We start from the raw sequence: 17162 nt of genomic DNA, 5'->3' as shown, positions 1-17162 counted from the left end.
TTGTGCCTTGAGAGAGTAAAATTTTTCCCTTTCTGGTGTCTATTATAGTGGTTGTTTAGCATTGTGACACTAATGAAATTACTACAGGTGGAGTGTGAGGTAGCTTGTGCATTCACTGCTCATGGTTTTGCCAGTGAAACAGTCCTTATCTCTGCCTGATTACTTTAGCAGCTCTGGACTTGGGGCATTTTAATTACCTTTTCTGCAGTGCCTTTTATCTGCTTACTCTAAGCAAATATTCAGTGTAAAGTTTTCAGTAGATAACTTTCCTGTGTAGCAGCTTCTGTCTATTGCCTCATCCTCTCGTGCACCTCTGTCTGGCTTCATGTTTGTACTCTCCTATTATGTAATCATTTAGATGGGAATAGGATCTCTAGAGATGTAGGTATCCGGCTGCTAGAACGCTAGCTAGGAGCTCTAGTCCCTTCTGCTGTGCGTGCAGAGGAGGCAGGCAGTGAGCCCGGTTTGTTCAAGGGTAAGAATGTCTGCAGTCTCTCATCTTTGTCCATCAGCAGGACAGGGAGACTGGAAAATGCCTTTTGGATGCAGGCCTCAGCTGCTTGCTTAACAGGGTTCACTTTCCTTCCATCAGGCTGTGGTGTTCTCATGCAGGTATTGGACTAGCCTATTTGACAGAGATAAGCACAGACTCCTAGCTCTCTTCTGGCCTCAAGAATTTAATACCTCAACATCCAACCCAACAGGAGTGTCCTGATTGCTCAAGTTAGAGAGTATTCAACAGCGACCTGGCCACTATCAGAAATGAGGCCACTGGGAGGGAGAGTGACAGGGCCAGAGGAGTCACACTGTCGGTGTGCTTCTCTGGGGAAAGGAGGCAATGGAAATTCGAGGTAGGGATATAAATTCAGGAGCAGTTGGATTTTAAAAAAGGGGCGGGTGGGGGGGGTTCGAATTAGTGCTGTTCTAGATCTTAATTGCACTTAGGAGATTAAAAACACTTTTTATTTTTTGCTTTCACGAGGATCAAGTTCAACTGGGATTCAACCAGTGAATTCAGGTCCCGTGGTTATGTAACCCTTAAATTGGTGTCTACTTTTAAGATGGCACAAGTCTGAATTTCAGGAAGTTTTAGATGTCAAAGTCTCTTCCTGGAACTGAGAATTTATGGGTCTGATACTTGAACTAGTACTGAATATTGGGGTGCATTTTTCTTAAGTGGTTTCTTTATTGTGACTTTCTCTTGTGCTGTTTTAACTTAGGGGTTTTTTATCTGCAGTGACATGATTGGGTTATTTCCATGTATTCCATGCAGCAAACCTATGCAGGTGTTCATTGTTGCAAAGTGACTGGAGAGAGTTGTAGAAGGGAATAAGGCAGCTAGCTAATGGAGCTGTGAACTTGAAAAGTATTGAAATAGAGAAGGAGGACTGGTATTGCGAAGTCAGGCAGCTGTTGCTTTCTTTATCTGTTTCTTCTGCTTTTTGTTGTGCTGTAAGCAAATTCTGTCCCTTCTCAGGTTTTTCTTAATACCTTTATTCTCCTTTATATGAATGTCTTGATTAGCTAGCCATCCTCACGTAGGCAACATGAGTATTATGTGCCAAATAGCAGTAGTACCAAGCTGCAGCTCTCACCAAACTTCCTGAGCAATCATAACTCTGCACTTAGCTCCTCTTGCACTGTGTCCATACCATGGAGCAGAAACCCTCATCTTTCCTCCTTCTGAGGTTGTAGAATAACTTCTTTGCTTGCTTTGGAAATGTGATATGATCATGGACTTCAAAATGTCATTTGTCAGCATATCAACTGGAAACCTAACTATTAACAGAAGGCACTAGTGCTTATGAGCTCTTCAGCATATTTTCCAGACAGGGACTCTGGCATGGCTCTGTGTGCTCTCAAAATGTGAGGCAATGTAGTAATTTTACAAATTATTATTTTTACAGGACCAGAAGCCTTTTAATGTAATACAAACTATATGGAAGATTAGGAAGCAACTTACTCTGTCTTTTTTGCTTTCATACGTAAACTAGTCTTGACTTGTGAGTGTTGTGTAAAAAAAAAAAAAAAAAAAAAGAAAAAAAAAAAGAAAAAGGGCTTCTCATCTTCAAACTGCCCTGCTTCTGGGTCTAGCCGAGTGAGTGCTTTGTGGCATTCCGTCAATTGTGAAAAGAAAAATTGACTCATCTTTGTAAAGCTTCTCAAGACTTAATCTTGCTTCCTAGAAAGCACTACTTGAACAAGTGATTTGATGTTTAAGAGAAACTGCACTTACCCAGTGCTCCTGTGAACTAAATCATTTTGTGCCAAAACTATATATTATGGTGACACTTCACAAAACATTCTGAGTATGTGCAAGTGTATCATATGAGAAGTAAACTCAAGTATGCAAATAGTTCTTCTATTCAGTGATCTCTGAGTTCTTAGATAAAGTTCTCTAGGCACCTGTTAAAAGATCTGCAATAGCTTGTTGCTTCTCTGTTGCAAGCAGGTTTGCAGATTGCAAACAGGAAAAAAAAAAGGTAACTTTCACCCTCTTTAGCCTTAAACTTCCTCAGCTAGTGAGGCACTTCTTGCAGGCTAAGGGGAAGTGGCTCAGCGTGACTGCACGAAGAATTATGTAGTATCAGCCTAGTTCTGTGACGAAACTTGGCGCAGAGCAGTAAAACCAGAATTACTAGAAATCCACATCAGAGAAAGGAATATGAAGTCATCTTCTGTGTGCTCTGAAAAAACTTTGTGGAAACCAAACCATCAGCGAAGATGAAAAACAGCAGAAAGGGGTTTAGGATAAAGGAATGAAACATGGCCACGTGTTACTGACGTGTAGCAAGACAGCAGCTGGCCTCAAAGAATCTGATAGCCAGTACATTGTACCTACAAAACCTTGAGCTGTACATCAGCTTTAAGGGATTCCAACCTTAAGGCAACTTCTCTTACATGTGTGTTTTTCTTCCTATTGCTGTGTTCTGCCAATGAGCCTTTTGCTTCTGTGAATACGTATTCCGTTGTGCTGAGGTACGAATTTGAGCTTCGGAGGTGCATCAAATGTGAGGTTTTTTGTTATTCCTCCCCACACCAGCAATCACGTGGACGGGATTCTCTTGAAAGACATTGTCAAGCCCTATCAAAAATCAATATTCCAAACAATTACGAAAAATCATCATTTTTTCTAATTTACTGTGGTAGTTGACAAGAAACATTTAACACGAAGACTACTTTGTATCAAGAGTAAATAAGGATTTCCCAGAGTATGAAACTGATGGTATTGAAGTTATTTGGGAGCTCCTTAATCTACCTCCAGGAACCTTCTAGGAGTAGGTATGTGTTCTCACCAAACCATAACAGTATAGCAACACTGGTAGGTTACAGAAATCCTCCCTGAATTTCAGAAGTGTTGAAACTAGGACTCTTTCCCTGCCCCCGCCATAAACCTGAAGTTGGATATAGGTTGATGTAACCGCTCTCTCTAGATAAAACTTATATACTTATCAATATAAATTATACCAGATTGAAGTGGAAGCCCTCTGACCTTTGGACTAATTCTTTGAGTAGGAAGATCTGTTGGTTGATAACTCTCTGGATTGTTTGCTTTCTACTTGATATTGTCAAAACTGTAAATGCAGCATGTCTCATTTGAAAAAACTTACCAGCAGACAGACTTCAGCTAAAAATATGTACTTACTAATGAGCATGGCACTTTATTTTTAAAGAGGAAAAAAGTTGTTGCAGCTTTTGCTCTGTTGTACTTGTATGCGTGCATGGCTAAGCAATTAAAAAAAGCAAAACGAAGCAGTTCTTATTTAAGATTGTATAAAACTGGCTGTTTACCAAAGATGGTGTCTGGAAATCAGACACTTTCTAAGCCAATTTCTTCTGTCTATCATTTCAACTGATTTCTTGCTTTCTTTTTTCTTAATGCTGGCAACTTAGTATACGCTCCATACAACATTCAATTAGCATGCCTATTATGAGGTAACGTATGCATAATCCAGCTGTTGCGTATATTTATTGTCATGTGTGGAATTAAGTAAAATCAAACATAACTAACAGATTAAAAAAATAAAACGAAACAAACCAAAGAAAGTACACAACTTTATATTGGTGCAGGAAATCGATTATGTAGGATATCTTTATTTCTACTTAACAGTGATGGTTATCAGACATCTGGAATGGGACTAAGTGCACTTTCCTGATGTTTGGAGAACTATAACACTTTACCTTCCTGTTAGAAATGTAACTGACAAGTTTAAAAGACAATAGTTCACCATCTGATTTAGGATTGTCTTTGGAACTGAAGAGAAAATGTGGCTTCATAAAAAGTCTCTTGTTGACTTGTGCTTGCTTGCTTTTCTCTTGGCATTCTTTTTTTTGGCACTGTGTCCCTCCATCTCCTGAGGGAATCTGGTTTGATATATAGATGTCGCTCTTTTCCTAAATGAAAGAGTGCTGCTAAGTGTGGGTGACTGACCCAAATAACAAGGGGGGGGAGCTTAACCTGTTTACAAAGACTTTCATTTTTATGTAACTTATTTTTTAGTCTTGATTAGTCTTGGTCCATGGAAGGCAAGCATTTTCCATTCTGCATAAAGGCAGAACAGGTGTACAAGCTACTGCGTAGGTTTGCAAGTGTCAGTGACAGCTAATCGGAGCACAAAGGCACTCTTTTGACCCTAGTAGTAAAAATACAGTGGCCCTCGGCACTGAACATTGTGAGCTGTCCTGCTCTGCATGTGCAGAACGTACCGTTTGTAATCACAGCTGTCTCCAGCACTTAAACAAGGGGGAGTCTCTCAAACGTATATTAGCAGAAAATGTCACTGTGAACTATTTTGTTATTTAAACACAGCCTGTTAAATTAAAGTTGTTTTCCTCCAACAAGTAAAAAAAAAAAAAAAAATATCTGACAAGCTTTATTCAGCAGCAATGCAGTAGGCTATCCAAAAGGGATGACAAAGCTTTTCTGGACAAAGCTTTTCTGAACAAACCCTTTAAGCCAGAAACCTGTTTGAAATCACTGTGTGTGGAGGGGTGGGGGAGTGTGGGGGGAAATTGCTAGATTTCCCTTCCTTCTTGTAATGAAAGATCCTATAGCTGAGACTGGCAATGGCTAATTGATGTGAATAAGTTGCAGCTTGAGTGTTCTTGAATTTTTACAAATAGAGATCCAGATGTAAACTATTCTAAGCTGCAATTAAAAACAAGGAAGAAGCCCCAAATAAACAAAATGCATGTTGACATTGGAAAAAGCAACTGCTTGCTTGTTTTCTGATATTTATACACTAACTAGATACATTTTTAATTTTGTGGTTCCTTTTTGTCCCTAGAAATTCTCCTACTTTCAAATCTTTTGAGGAAAAAGTCGAGAACTTAAAGGTAAGCATTACTAAGAAGTCTTGGTGACTGTGGAGCTGTGTATGTGGAGAAGAGACTTCAGTGGGCTCTGGGTAACCTGTGTGTTTTTTGGTTACTTGTAAGTTGTTGAAGGTGCTTAGATGATGTCTTTAGAAATACTGTGTAAATGGTTTCTCTGCCTAATGATTTCAGAATAAAAACAGGAGGATGCTCATAACTAGATGGATCAACAGCTATCTAACCTGTACAAGTGGATAGTAATACACCTAGTATTATATCAAAAACAGTCTAGGCTTTTACTTCTGTGCCTTCCTAAGGACTAGTATCGTATGTAGGAGTGCAGATTGGGTTGTTTATTTTTAAACTATGTAAGGTCTTTGTAGTTTAGTTCTGCAGAAAATATTTGTAAAAATAAATTTACTCACAAAAGCCTTAATACCAGAAAGAGACATTAGTAAGCTCTTTCCTACTCCCCCCCTCCCCGCCCCCCCAAAAAAAAACAAAAAACAAAAAAACCCTAAAAACTACACCAGCTTCAGAAATAACTAATACGTGTAACTAGATCCAGACTCCAGTGTTCTCAGGGACACACTGGGCTGGATGAGAAGCACGCAAGCAATAGTATTAGAGAATCATTAGATCTCTGCAAACTAATTGTCACTAATGGCCATGCCATACCACAAAATATCTTCTGTAGAGAAGTGGAAAGGTGAACACACTGCCTGGAGAAAGTAGCATAGCTGCAAGGCTCCACTAAAGAACTCAAGATGTGCTCTTGAGACTGAAAACCGTTCAAAGCTCCTTATTGAACAACACAGCAGCTAGTTTTAACTCTGAATCTTTCAAAGCCTAACTGGCTTAAAAGGCAGCATACCTGTACAGTTTTTAACTGAGGGTGTCTGTGTCAACCTTTAGACTCCCTAGAATTAGGTCTGCTTCATTATTCGTGTCTTGAAGTCACAGGGAGCCTGGTGTGTCCGTGATATTTAAGGGTTTTCTAAGTAATATAAAGACTATCGTGGGGATAGCTCAGTCCTGGAAAAGCTGCTCTGCTGAGAAGAGTTGTTAAGCCTCTTTGTGCAGAGGTACTGGTTTTATGTAGATAACTTTATGTTGAGGCTCTCTTTATGTTCTAGTCTAAAGTTGGAGGAAACAAACCTGCCGGGGGAGACTTCGGAGAAGTTTTGAACTCTGCTGCTAATGCCAGTGCCACAGAAACAATTGCAGAACAGACAGAGGAGGAGACCCACTGAGATTCCTGCCTCTGTCCTGCTACCCACTGCCAGATGCTGCAAGCAAGAACTAAGCACACTTCTAACATTCTTTGCGCTCTTTCCACCAGATGTGCGTTTATTTAGCACGTAGCTATTCTACCAGATTAACTGATAGCAAGCTTGTTCGTGGGTTCAAATTATTTTTGAAACTAAAATACATTGTTTGGGGTTTTGTGTGGGAAGGGGAATTTTTATGCCTTTCAAACATTTAAAGGACTTATCTCTAATTTGAAGGCAACCTTTAAAGTATAGCAATGAAAACTCTTCTGAGAAGTTAATTATACTGTACATATACTGTGGATACATAATTCCTTTTGAATCTGTAACTACTGTTCAACTTGATCATTTTGAATCTACTTCTGCTACCAAACTTTACTCCCTTGCGATTATTTCACGTAATTGTTACCTGCATGGGAACCAGACTAGGACGATCATTCCCAGCTAAAGAAAGGACTTGTACTTTAACAGGCTTTAAGCAAGTTACTTGTAGCACAGTTACAGATGTGTAGCAATGTACTGTATTAAGAGCTTCTTTTTTGTACAAAAGATACTGGTAGTATAACACATGACATCTAAAACTTATTGATTTGTCTTTGGCTTATCTAACTAGAAGGACTCTGGAAGCAAGATGCCTATTAGTGCTGGTTTAGTTCAGTTACCGTAACGTGATCACAATCACATTTTGTTCTGAACTTTTGATCAGTTGTGAATTTGTCTTAATTCACAGTTGGAGGTGTCACACACTAACAGAGTATGGATGGTAAGAATGAAAGTGGTTCTTCTGTTAGGCAGTAAGAGAGCTGCTGTCAACTGCTAATGTTCATTCCCATGTAGACTGACTGGAAAAGATCTACTACATACTACATAGTTGTGTTTTTCTGTACATCTTAAGGGCCTGAACCCCTTAAGATGTATCACTACTCCCATTTCCTCTGCTGCGCAGAGTGTTACCTTGCAGCATAGCACTCTGGCAAGGTCTGTTCCTCTACCTGTTGCTTTATCTGATTGTTGTCTTCAAATTGCTTGTCTTTTCTATGTTTCTGGCACCTGGTGTGGGTAAGATTAGAGCTTTTGGCGTGTGTTTTATCACCATGGCTAGGACTGGAAACACGTTTGAAACAAGTCTGTGAAGTCTGAAACTTCCCCCTGCCACGGTGGGGTCTGGAAGAAAAAAAGTTCCTGATGACTTTATTAGCATGCCAGCTGTCATGTATATATGCTCAATTCCTTGTGAGAAGCTTAATAAAAAAATAATTAAAAAGTGTGAGGAATGTATTGTCCTGTTACTATAGAGGATTATACTTAAAAAAAAAAAATAAATAAATGTACTTCCACTTGGAAATGGTTCTTAAACTTCAGTTGTGGAGTGTTGACACATACTAGTGCACCAGCCCCTACCAGCCTGGCATTACTAGAGAAGACTACTCATGCTACATTGAGGACGTAAGAAATGGGGCTGTGGGTATATACCCTTGTCCTTTGGCAGCTGTGCCTCAACAAAAGGGGGAATGGGGTGATAGGGTAAGAACTGAGCTCTTCTACGGCATTGGTACCATCTAAGGAACGTGATCTGTATTGTATCGGTTCCTTCTCCGTCTATTTAATCGCCCGACTGCAGGAGACTTCATCTAGTCCACCGTGGGGCTTTCTGCTTGTGAAGGACCCCGGGCCCCCTCAGCCGGCCGTGGGGCGGGGCCGGGCGCCCCCCTGCGGCCGCTCCCCGCCCTAAGATGGCGGCCGCCCCGCCTCACCGCGCCCCGCGCGCATGCGCCCGCCGGGGAGGGCAGCGGCGGCGTCCCGCCCAGCACGCGGCCCAAGATGGCGGCGCCGGGCTGGTGGCAGTGGCGGGCGGCGCGGCGGTGGCTGCTGACGGCGGCCGGGCGGGGCGGCGGCGGCCTCAGGCAGGACGGCCCCCGGCAGTACCCCCCCGGGCAGGACCCTCCTCGGCAGGAGGCGGGGAAGCGGCCGGGAGGCACCGCGGCGACGGGAGGGCGGCAGGTGAGGGCGGGGAGGGACCTCCCCTGGGCGGCAGGGCGGGACCGGGGCGGTGTTGGCGTGGCCGGGGCAGTTGGCTGGGGGCGGGTAAAGCTCCAGGCGCCTCGGGCGGCGGTTTTGTGGTGTGGGCGCATTGTTGTGCCGGCTGTTGGTTTTGTGTTTTAAATCTTAAATGTCAGTTCTGCTCGTAGCTGTCCTGCCGAGGTCACAGCTGTCCCATCAGGAATGGTGCAGCCAGCAGGAGCAGGGAGGTGATCGTCCCCCTGTGCTCTGCTCTGGTGAGGCCGCACCTTGAGTGCTGGGTTCAGCTTTGGGCCCCTCACTACAAGAAGGACATCAGGGCCCTGGAGCATGTCCAGAGAAGGGCTACGAAGCTGGTGAAGGGCCTGGAACACAAGTCCTGTGAGGAGCAGCTGAGGAAACTGGGATTGTTTAGTCTGGGGAAGAGGAGGCTCAGGGGACACCTTACTGCTCTCTACAACTACCTGAAAGGAAGGTGTGGGGAGCTGGGGGTCGGCCTCTTCTTCCAGATAACTAGTGACAGGACTAGAGGGAATGGCCTCAAGTTGTGCCAGGGGAGGTTCAGGTTGGAAATGAGGAGACATTTCTTCTCAGAAAGAGCAGTCAGGCATTGGAATGGGTTGCCCAGGGAGGTGGTGGAGTCACCATCCCTGGGGGTGTTCAAGGAAAGGCTGGACGTGGTGCTTAGGGACATGGTTTAGTGGGTGACATTGGTAGTAGGGTGATGGTTGGACCAGATGATCTTGGAGGTCTTTTCCAACCTTAATGATTCTGTGATCTACCTGTCTGCATTTGCCTATCTCACCTCTCATCCCTTCACTTTCTGTAGTAAATAGCCTACAGGAAGTTCTCATGTTTTTTTAAAAATACTCCTACAAAAATGCGTCCTGTTTCTGTAGGAAACATGTGGGTTTAAAATAGGAGGTGCAGGTTTGTAGCAAAGTTATGTGCAGGCTTTTACTGGCAGGTAGAGGGAAGGTGGAAAGTGTGATGAAACGTCAGTGGGTGGGATCAAAGACCTGTGAGGCTGGTACTCTAGTGGCTTACAGCATAAATATTAAGGCAGGAATGAGAGAAATAAGTGGAAATGCTCACCTGTGAAAGCAGCAGAAGTAGTAGCACAGGGGTTAAACGCATAGTTATGAGTGAGGACAGCCACAGTTCCCTGGGTGCTGGTCCTCTGGGTGCTGTCACAGTGGTGACATGGGGACAATGATGTTCTAGGCAAGACCCAGCAACACAGAGGACTGACAGAGAGCAGACACCACGTCCCAACAACAGGAGGATGGCAATCAGCTGGCATCCTCTTACCTGTTGGGTGTTCTCGTACCCCACCACGAAGCAGAAGTGCTTTTGACAGGCATGGTGAGACCCACGGTGAGCAGCAGCTAAGTCACCCTCTGTGGCCATTGCCGTGAATTTTGTCACGTTGATTTTCCCACAGTACCAGTTGTGACAGTGGCCAGTTACAGGCACCTAGTCACAGGAAGAAGCAGTAGATGTGTATTAACATATCCCAGAATATCTCCTCCAGGCTGAAAAATCCCAATATCTTTGATTTTTCCTTACACAGAAGTGATTCCATACTGCTGTTCACCCTTGTTGCTCTTCATTTTGTAATTTTTCCAGTTCTGTGTGGCTGCGATTATGTTAGAGTGTGCCCAGTAGGATATGGGGCTAATGCTGTTTGTTAATATTGCAGGACTGACACAGTACGGGTAATGCAGAAATGCCAGTTACTGGATCCAGGACCTGATATCCCAAATTACTTCGTAATCTTTAACATTCTGCTTTCCATTGAATATCCCTACTAATGAGGCTGGCTGTGCTAGGATGAAGCTGTGAGCTGGCTCGGGTGGTGTCCAAGGGAGAAGTCCACAAAAGATTTGAAGAACGGATCCAGTTGACCTGGATGTAGAATATACTGAGCTTTGCTTAGATTTTTTTTTTCCTGTTAAAGTAACAAGTTAGGAACACAATCTTTTCTGCTTCTATATACTTATAAATTGTCATCAAGTTTTAAAGGTTGTGTAGGTATGCTGAACTAACTGAAATGTTATGTGGTATTCACAGCATCATTTCTAAGTGTAGTTATGTGTAGAAATATAAACACCTAATACAATATGGACTTCAGCCTAGGAATGCAAAATGAAGAGCTGGACCACGACTCCGGATTTTTCTATGCTCTGCTGAATTAGCCTGACCTGAACAAGAGGAAGGGCAGCGCCTTGCTGTGTGGTGTCACAGTGATGTTAAGCGCGTAACAATGAGATGAAGTGAGACTGCCACAAGTCTACTTCTGTGCTGTTCATGGCCCAGTTAGCAAAGCGCTCAGAGAGCCCGAGTGTGACTGGTGGTTGTTCACGGCTCTTCTCTTTTTAAGCGGATGCAGAAGAGGGAGCGTGCTTGATGAGAGTGAGCGAGCTGTGCAAGGTGGGATACTGGAACAAGAGGAGAACACAAGGGGTCTGACTTCCAGTGTTATCTGCTGTCTCTTTCCAGGTTTCTTGAGATCTCCATTTCACCAACTGTAACGTATTTTTGATTGCTAGGAAGCATGTTTTGGGGGAAATAAAATTTCCACAGGTATGAGCAACCCTGATGGTAATGCAGCATAAAGTTGTGTGATACTCCTGGGAGATACTCAAAGCATTTGAAGTCCTTTTAGGAAAATCCTTTCAAGGGGAGCAACATGCTCCTCCCTGACAAAAGTGTGCAGTGGCTTCGGCTGCAGTCCTTTTCCAGGGTGCCATGCATCCATGGGATCTGCTCTTGCAAGACACAGCAGCTGTAACAGCATAGAGATGTAATTTGGGTCCTCAGTGATTCTGTTTCAGTAGAGGAAAGAAAAAATACACAGAGATTCAATGGTATTCCTGCGCTGGTTTCATATATAGGGATTTTCTTCTCATTTTTGAAGCTGCACAGGTGCTGTGGTGTTTGGGGTGCTGCAGTGTTTGGGAGGCAAAGGTTTATTTTGTATGCATGGCAGAAGACTTGGCAAATGGACATTGTTGATTTGCATTTGTTTTAGGTAACTATAAAAGCATGATGATATTTTCCCTGGGTAGCTTCTTAACTTTTTTGGGCACAGCAGCAAATGCGTGATGCTGACCTTGCTTCATAGCTGCCTGCTGTTGTTCTCTGCTGTGCTGGTAACGTATCAGAGTAACGTGAAAGCAGTGAAATCTACAGAGCAGATGCTTAAATGTTGGTTTAAGTCGTTAAAAGTTAGCAGCACGGTAAGCAAAATATTCTGGGAACCCTGTGTGACGGTTAACCTTGCCTGCAGCGGGTGGCTTACCTCTCACTGCTTTCTCCTTCTGCATTCCCGTAACGTCATAGTGCCGAGCCTAGAATACCAAACCAAAAGACAAGCCTGGAGCTCTCCTCTACGTGGAGTCACGTAAGGAAATCGTTCAGAAGCAGGGGAGATGCTTTGGGTGTTACCTGCGCAGCAAGGTAGGGAGCCCGGCTTTTGGGAAGGACGGAGGGGCCGTGTGACAGGGAGCCCGGCTTTTGGGAAGGACGGAGGGGCCGTGTGACAGGGAGCCCGGCTTTTGGGAAGGACGGAGGGGCCGTGAGAGGACCAAGCCGCATGTTTGGGCCGGGGCGCGGCGCTGGGCCCCCTGCCCCTGCTTCTCCTGCGGCGGCCGGCAGGGGGGGGCGGCGTCGCGCACAGGCAGCAGCAGCGGGCTCCCAGGGGAGGCGCTTGGTCAGAGGAAACCTAACCTTTTATTTTTGTTTTTTTAAAGTTGGCCTCGGAGGGACAGGCTCCGTTCAGAAGCTGGCCTGCGTCTGAACTGAGCGGCGCTGAAAATGGCACCTTGCAGCGTTCGGGCTTTATTTCCGTATTTTCACCTTGGCGGAAGCGTACAGATTTCATACTGCTTCTCCTCAGCGTCACAGCTCTCACGCACAAAGTTTAGCATGTGCATCGTGCCGCCTTTTTCTGTTTAAATTCTTACACGTTATGCATCTGTACATACTAAAGAGAGCCGATTGTATCCTCATTGTGGATGTGTTTCAATTTAAAGTTCACTTATGTGATCATAATCCTCATTTTGCAACCTTAGAGGCAATAGTGTATAATAACGTGTATTCCTAAACACTTGGGATCGTTGAGAGAAAAGTATTTAGTTTAATCTCCAGACCACAGATTGAACTCCATAGCAATTTTTGAGCTCTGCAAAGGAAAAGCATCAGAAATCTACAAAACGGTGACTTTTCAATTGATTGGTATCAGTACGTAATCATAACTAATTTCTGAAATAGATTAGAAATTATTCCATCAAAAATGTTTGTATTTTTAATTTTTTTTTTGTCCAGTCAGATGCTCTTTTCCAAAAGGATTTGGGAATTTGAGGGCGTCTAAGTATTTAAATTTCTTGTTGCTGTTTTCAAAAATGAGGTATCAGTGGTCATAAAGAGAAGACAAGTGTTGTAACAGATGATATAAAGAGCTGTCTTAGCTATTTATATTTAAGGTGAGAGACTAAAAACTGAGACACAAAAGCGATACTTTTAAACGAATGTACTACCCTGTTACGAAACGCACATGGATATCCTTTACAAAGGACGCATACCTGCCTTACTTATGCAGTACCTTGTCAACCTCAGTTTGGAATAATGTCTAACAGGGACGTTTTGAAAAAAAAAAAAACAATTATTTATAGTGTAATTGTTGGTGGGAAATAGTTTTCTTAATCTATCTTTCCACCTGGGATATTGTCTAGAAGATGATTTTACTGAAGTTGCAGTTACTTGAGAACAAAAATACTTACTCTGTGCATTTTTCACTTCCGTACAATATTTCTTAGAGCCCCTAGAAACTCTCTGTGGGTGGAGTGCTCTTTCAGTCTTAACAAATAACTTAAAAACATTTTTGTTTTGATTGCAAATGCAATACCACTTTACAAAAAATACAGAGGTTACTCTTTCAGGCAGATGACCTTCTGGCCAGCATTCAAGTACTTGACACAGCTGACTAGCGGAGAGCACGAGTTGCCCCATGTGGAATTTGTAGGACCTGGAACGAGTTTTCTTTACCTGCAAGTTTCTCCTGACTTGCGCTGTCTGTGTGTGCATTTGAGAGGCTTGGGTTATGCCTGCTTCTGCTACACCATGAACGCTTCCTGAGGCTGAATGCAGGACAAGAACTACATCACAGAGTTCTCAGCATCCTCTCAGCTGTGTCTGCTCTAAATGCTGATTTGCTTTATAGTCCTTTGCAGAGCACAGGGGTGTGGTGCTTGCTGCCCTTTTGGAGGACCCTTTGTGCACGGCTGCGACGGGCTGCAGTGACTGAGGAGCACAGACTTGTGTGGCAAGGCCCTTAACGCCTTGCAGAGCTCTGTGCTCAGCATGAAGATGACCACAGCACTTAGGGAACGGGTTGCAGTTGTCTTCTGCAACTTCTTTAGGTAGCTCCGAGTCTGCGAGTGATGACTGCATTGCTGGAGGTCGGTGAGTGGTAGGTACCTGTGATATACCGTGGGTAACTGGCTGTCGGAGTGGAATCCCAACGTGCAGTCTGTCTGGGGACTACCAGTGGAGTGGTATCACAGTGTGGTGACCTCTCTAGAAAAGCAAGCGAGTCCAGCTCCTCGTTTAGCAGTTCTTGGTCAGCTGCCTGTGAGGTATCTGGAGGAAGGTGCTGCCTGGAACCGTAATATAAAGGTTGGGTAGAAACTGCAATCCTTCCTAGTTACCAGCAGGATTTTACACCCACTGCTGCTGTGGGAGATCCCAGTTGCTCTCTTACTGTGGCTGTTGAAACTACCTCCTGCCCTCGAGGAGCCTGGAAAACAGCAGGTAGCCTACTTGGAAGGGCAGGGCGGCGATGAATGGAGAAACAGTCAGCCTGAAGACAAGACCGTGCTGTTGTGCGGGGTTGCCACTGACCCGTGGCAACCTGAAATGCAAGGATGGAGACGTGTGATGGCTCCGAAGGATAGCTCCGAGTTGTGCTGCAGCAGCCTAGCTGCAGGTGCTGGGCTCAGGCACCACGGGCTTCTCTTAGCACCGCGCGCGCTGGTCTGGTACGACTTTCTTTGTGATGTGACCCATGGAGTGGGCTCACCCTGGTTTAGACGTTTCCCTTCCTCAGAGATGAGAATTTCTTTTCAGAAGTAAACGGAAGAGTGGGATGTTTTGGGTGCCCTCAGCACGTGGGTGGGTGGGAATCTTGCTGTTGAGAGCTGATCCCAGCTCGTTTAGGAGTGGGTGCAGGCACAAGGGAGGAGTATATGTGAGCTGGGGGAGAGCTGGGAGGAATGTGAAAAGCTGTGGACACGCAGGGTCAGGGCCTTGTAGGAATCGCCTCTGAGTTCTTAATGTTTTCTTCCCATCTCTTCCCATATATTACAAAATGTAGTAAAAATATTTAGGTAACAAACTCAAATCACTTACAGTTTCTTTTCCTATGACTGATAAAGATACTGCGATAAGACTTGTCTCTCCTTTTGCAGATCATCAGTGAACTTTCACCTGTGCTATGATCTTCACCTCTCTTCACCTATTCGTTCGTTCTCTAATGGCTTCATGTTTTAATCTTACATTGACACAACTGCAATGTACTATAACTTTTTGCTATAAAATAATCCTGGAAGAAAAATATAGATATACTTTGTTTAAATTGTATACAGATATTATTTACATTCAAGAAAAATAGGCAGGTTTATTGTGAACAAATTATATATTATTTTATGTTATCAGATACATTCTTTGCTCAACACTGTTAGTACGTGATCCTTCCAGCTAGTAAACAGGATATTTTCTAAGTTGCGTTTGAAACCCTTTATGGAAGTCTTGTTTTCCAGTTTCTGCACTGTGTACCTAATGAAAATGTGAAGATAACTGGAGAACCTTCTTTTTACAACAAAGTTGCTATGGAGTTGACAGCAGATTTATATGTACATTTATAAGATTTTGGAGGTAAACCTTGGAGGTTTTGGTAGCATCGTAGTGTGTTAGCAATGTGTCTTTGCTGCGTTCCGGTATTACAAATGGACAATTGATTTGCCTCACTAGAAGTTTCAAAAAAGGGACTAAAAGCAGCTGTAGACGCTTAATTTCCTTGTGAAATACAGCTGTGATGTCTTTCCCCTCCCCAGATGTACTCTATTGTTTTATGCTGTTCCTCCTCAACATGGTTGCTTAAAGTCACAGAAAAAAAGTGTAAATACAAATTTTGGTCCTGTGCATCTCTGTATATAATACCAAAGAAATCCAGATTCAAACAAAACAGACCTTACCTTTGGCACTTTTGGAAAGGGGCAGGTATAGCCATAATGGAGTCAGAAGGCTCCACTTTTTTTACTCGCTATGCTAGTGCATGCAGCATTTCTTACAAGACACACAAGGGTAGTTTGAATTACAACATTTGCATTTGTTTTATGAACAGTGTTACTACATTTGATTTAGCAGCATAGAGTAAGACATCAGTAATGAGTCATTTTACAAAAGAAGTAATTAGTGTGTTGCATGCGTTTAAAGAACTGGTCTCATACTACATCTAGATGATAAGTCTAAGAAATACCCATCTTCAAACAGATGAAAGCTTCAGAAAGCAATGTAAAGAGCTTAGTAGACAACAGAGAAGTTTTGATTTTTAAAGCCCAGTTCAGGAAAACCTGTTGCATGTTATGCACAGTGTACAAATCATATTCCTGTGATCTTGGTTTTTTTTTTGATGTCTGCATGATCCTACTTGAAAAGTGTAATTATGAGAGACAGAAGGATAGTTTTCACCGTGGTATTTTCCTGTTCAAGTGCTACATGTATTTGGTTAATTGTTATTTGCATCTCTTTTAAAAATGTGCTTAGTTCACAATATTACATTGTTCATTATTATGAGGACAATATATATACAAATATATTTTGACATACAAATGTAATGCATGCTTTCTGCACAGTTGAAAAGCTTTTAATTAGAAGTTATTCTTTATGCAAAAATAAAATTATATTCTTCAGTCAGCGTTGCAATGAGTACCAAAATGTGGAGCTTGATGGAAAGATAAGCAGAAGGTAAAGACTGAACATTAAACGCGAATGTCAACTGCTTTCAAATAGTGTGTGATGAATCTCTCATTATTTTAAAAATACAAGTGTAATCCTTTCCCAATCGCCAATCAAAATACAATTTTAAAACATTTTTTTCAAGTGCAATTTCAGCATGTGGGATTTGGCTTAAAATTGTGTGTGCAGTGAATTGTAAAGCAAAATCTTCCAGAGAGCTTTGCCAAGTATGACAGCAAATAACTTGTAACTTCCTATGACCATGTTTGGTCCCTTTCGGATAATGCTACAAAATGTGACTGTACTGTTCTTAGTATAACTGATGTTAGGTCCTTTTGGTATTCTTTTTTTTTTCTTTTGGGGATGAAAAAGGTTGGCAAATAGAAACTGTAACTTGTACTAAGTGAAGATATTCTTCAATGCAAATCAGTTATTTCCTCATAGCATGCATTTCAAATTAGCTTTGTAAATGTTTTTGTGTGTTCGCCTGTTTCTTAGTCACAACTCTTCCTAGGTGGGAGTCACTGAAGCAGCTAC

The 17162-nt window shown here is 42.9% G+C and overlaps 1 protein-coding gene across 5 annotated transcripts in view; it reads left to right on the top strand.

Annotated features, from left to right (window-relative positions):
- The window catches only part of TPD52 (tumor protein D52), a 124263-nt gene that overhangs the window by 31217 nt on the left and 75884 nt on the right, over positions 1–17162 (top strand). For 3 of the 5 annotated variants that reach the window (XM_050708690.1, XM_035546170.2, XM_035546169.1), the window contains exons 5-6: positions 5289–5337; positions 6453–7857. In XM_050708690.1, coding sequence (XP_050564647.1) covers positions 5289–5337; positions 6453–6569 — 166 coding nt within the window. In that variant the 3' untranslated portion in view covers positions 6570–7857. Of the gene's footprint in view, positions 1–5288; positions 5338–6452; positions 7858–17162 lie in introns of those variants that run through there. The other 2 variants (XR_007707809.1, XM_050708691.1) reach the window with 2 other exon arrangements.

The sequence above is a fragment of the Cygnus atratus genome, chromosome 2 (assembly GCF_013377495.2).
Source record: "Cygnus atratus isolate AKBS03 ecotype Queensland, Australia chromosome 2, CAtr_DNAZoo_HiC_assembly, whole genome shotgun sequence".
Taxonomy (NCBI): domain Eukaryota; kingdom Metazoa; phylum Chordata; class Aves; order Anseriformes; family Anatidae; genus Cygnus; species Cygnus atratus.
The sequence above is the reverse complement of the archived record's forward strand: the minus strand, read 5'-3'. Positions and strand labels throughout refer to the sequence as shown.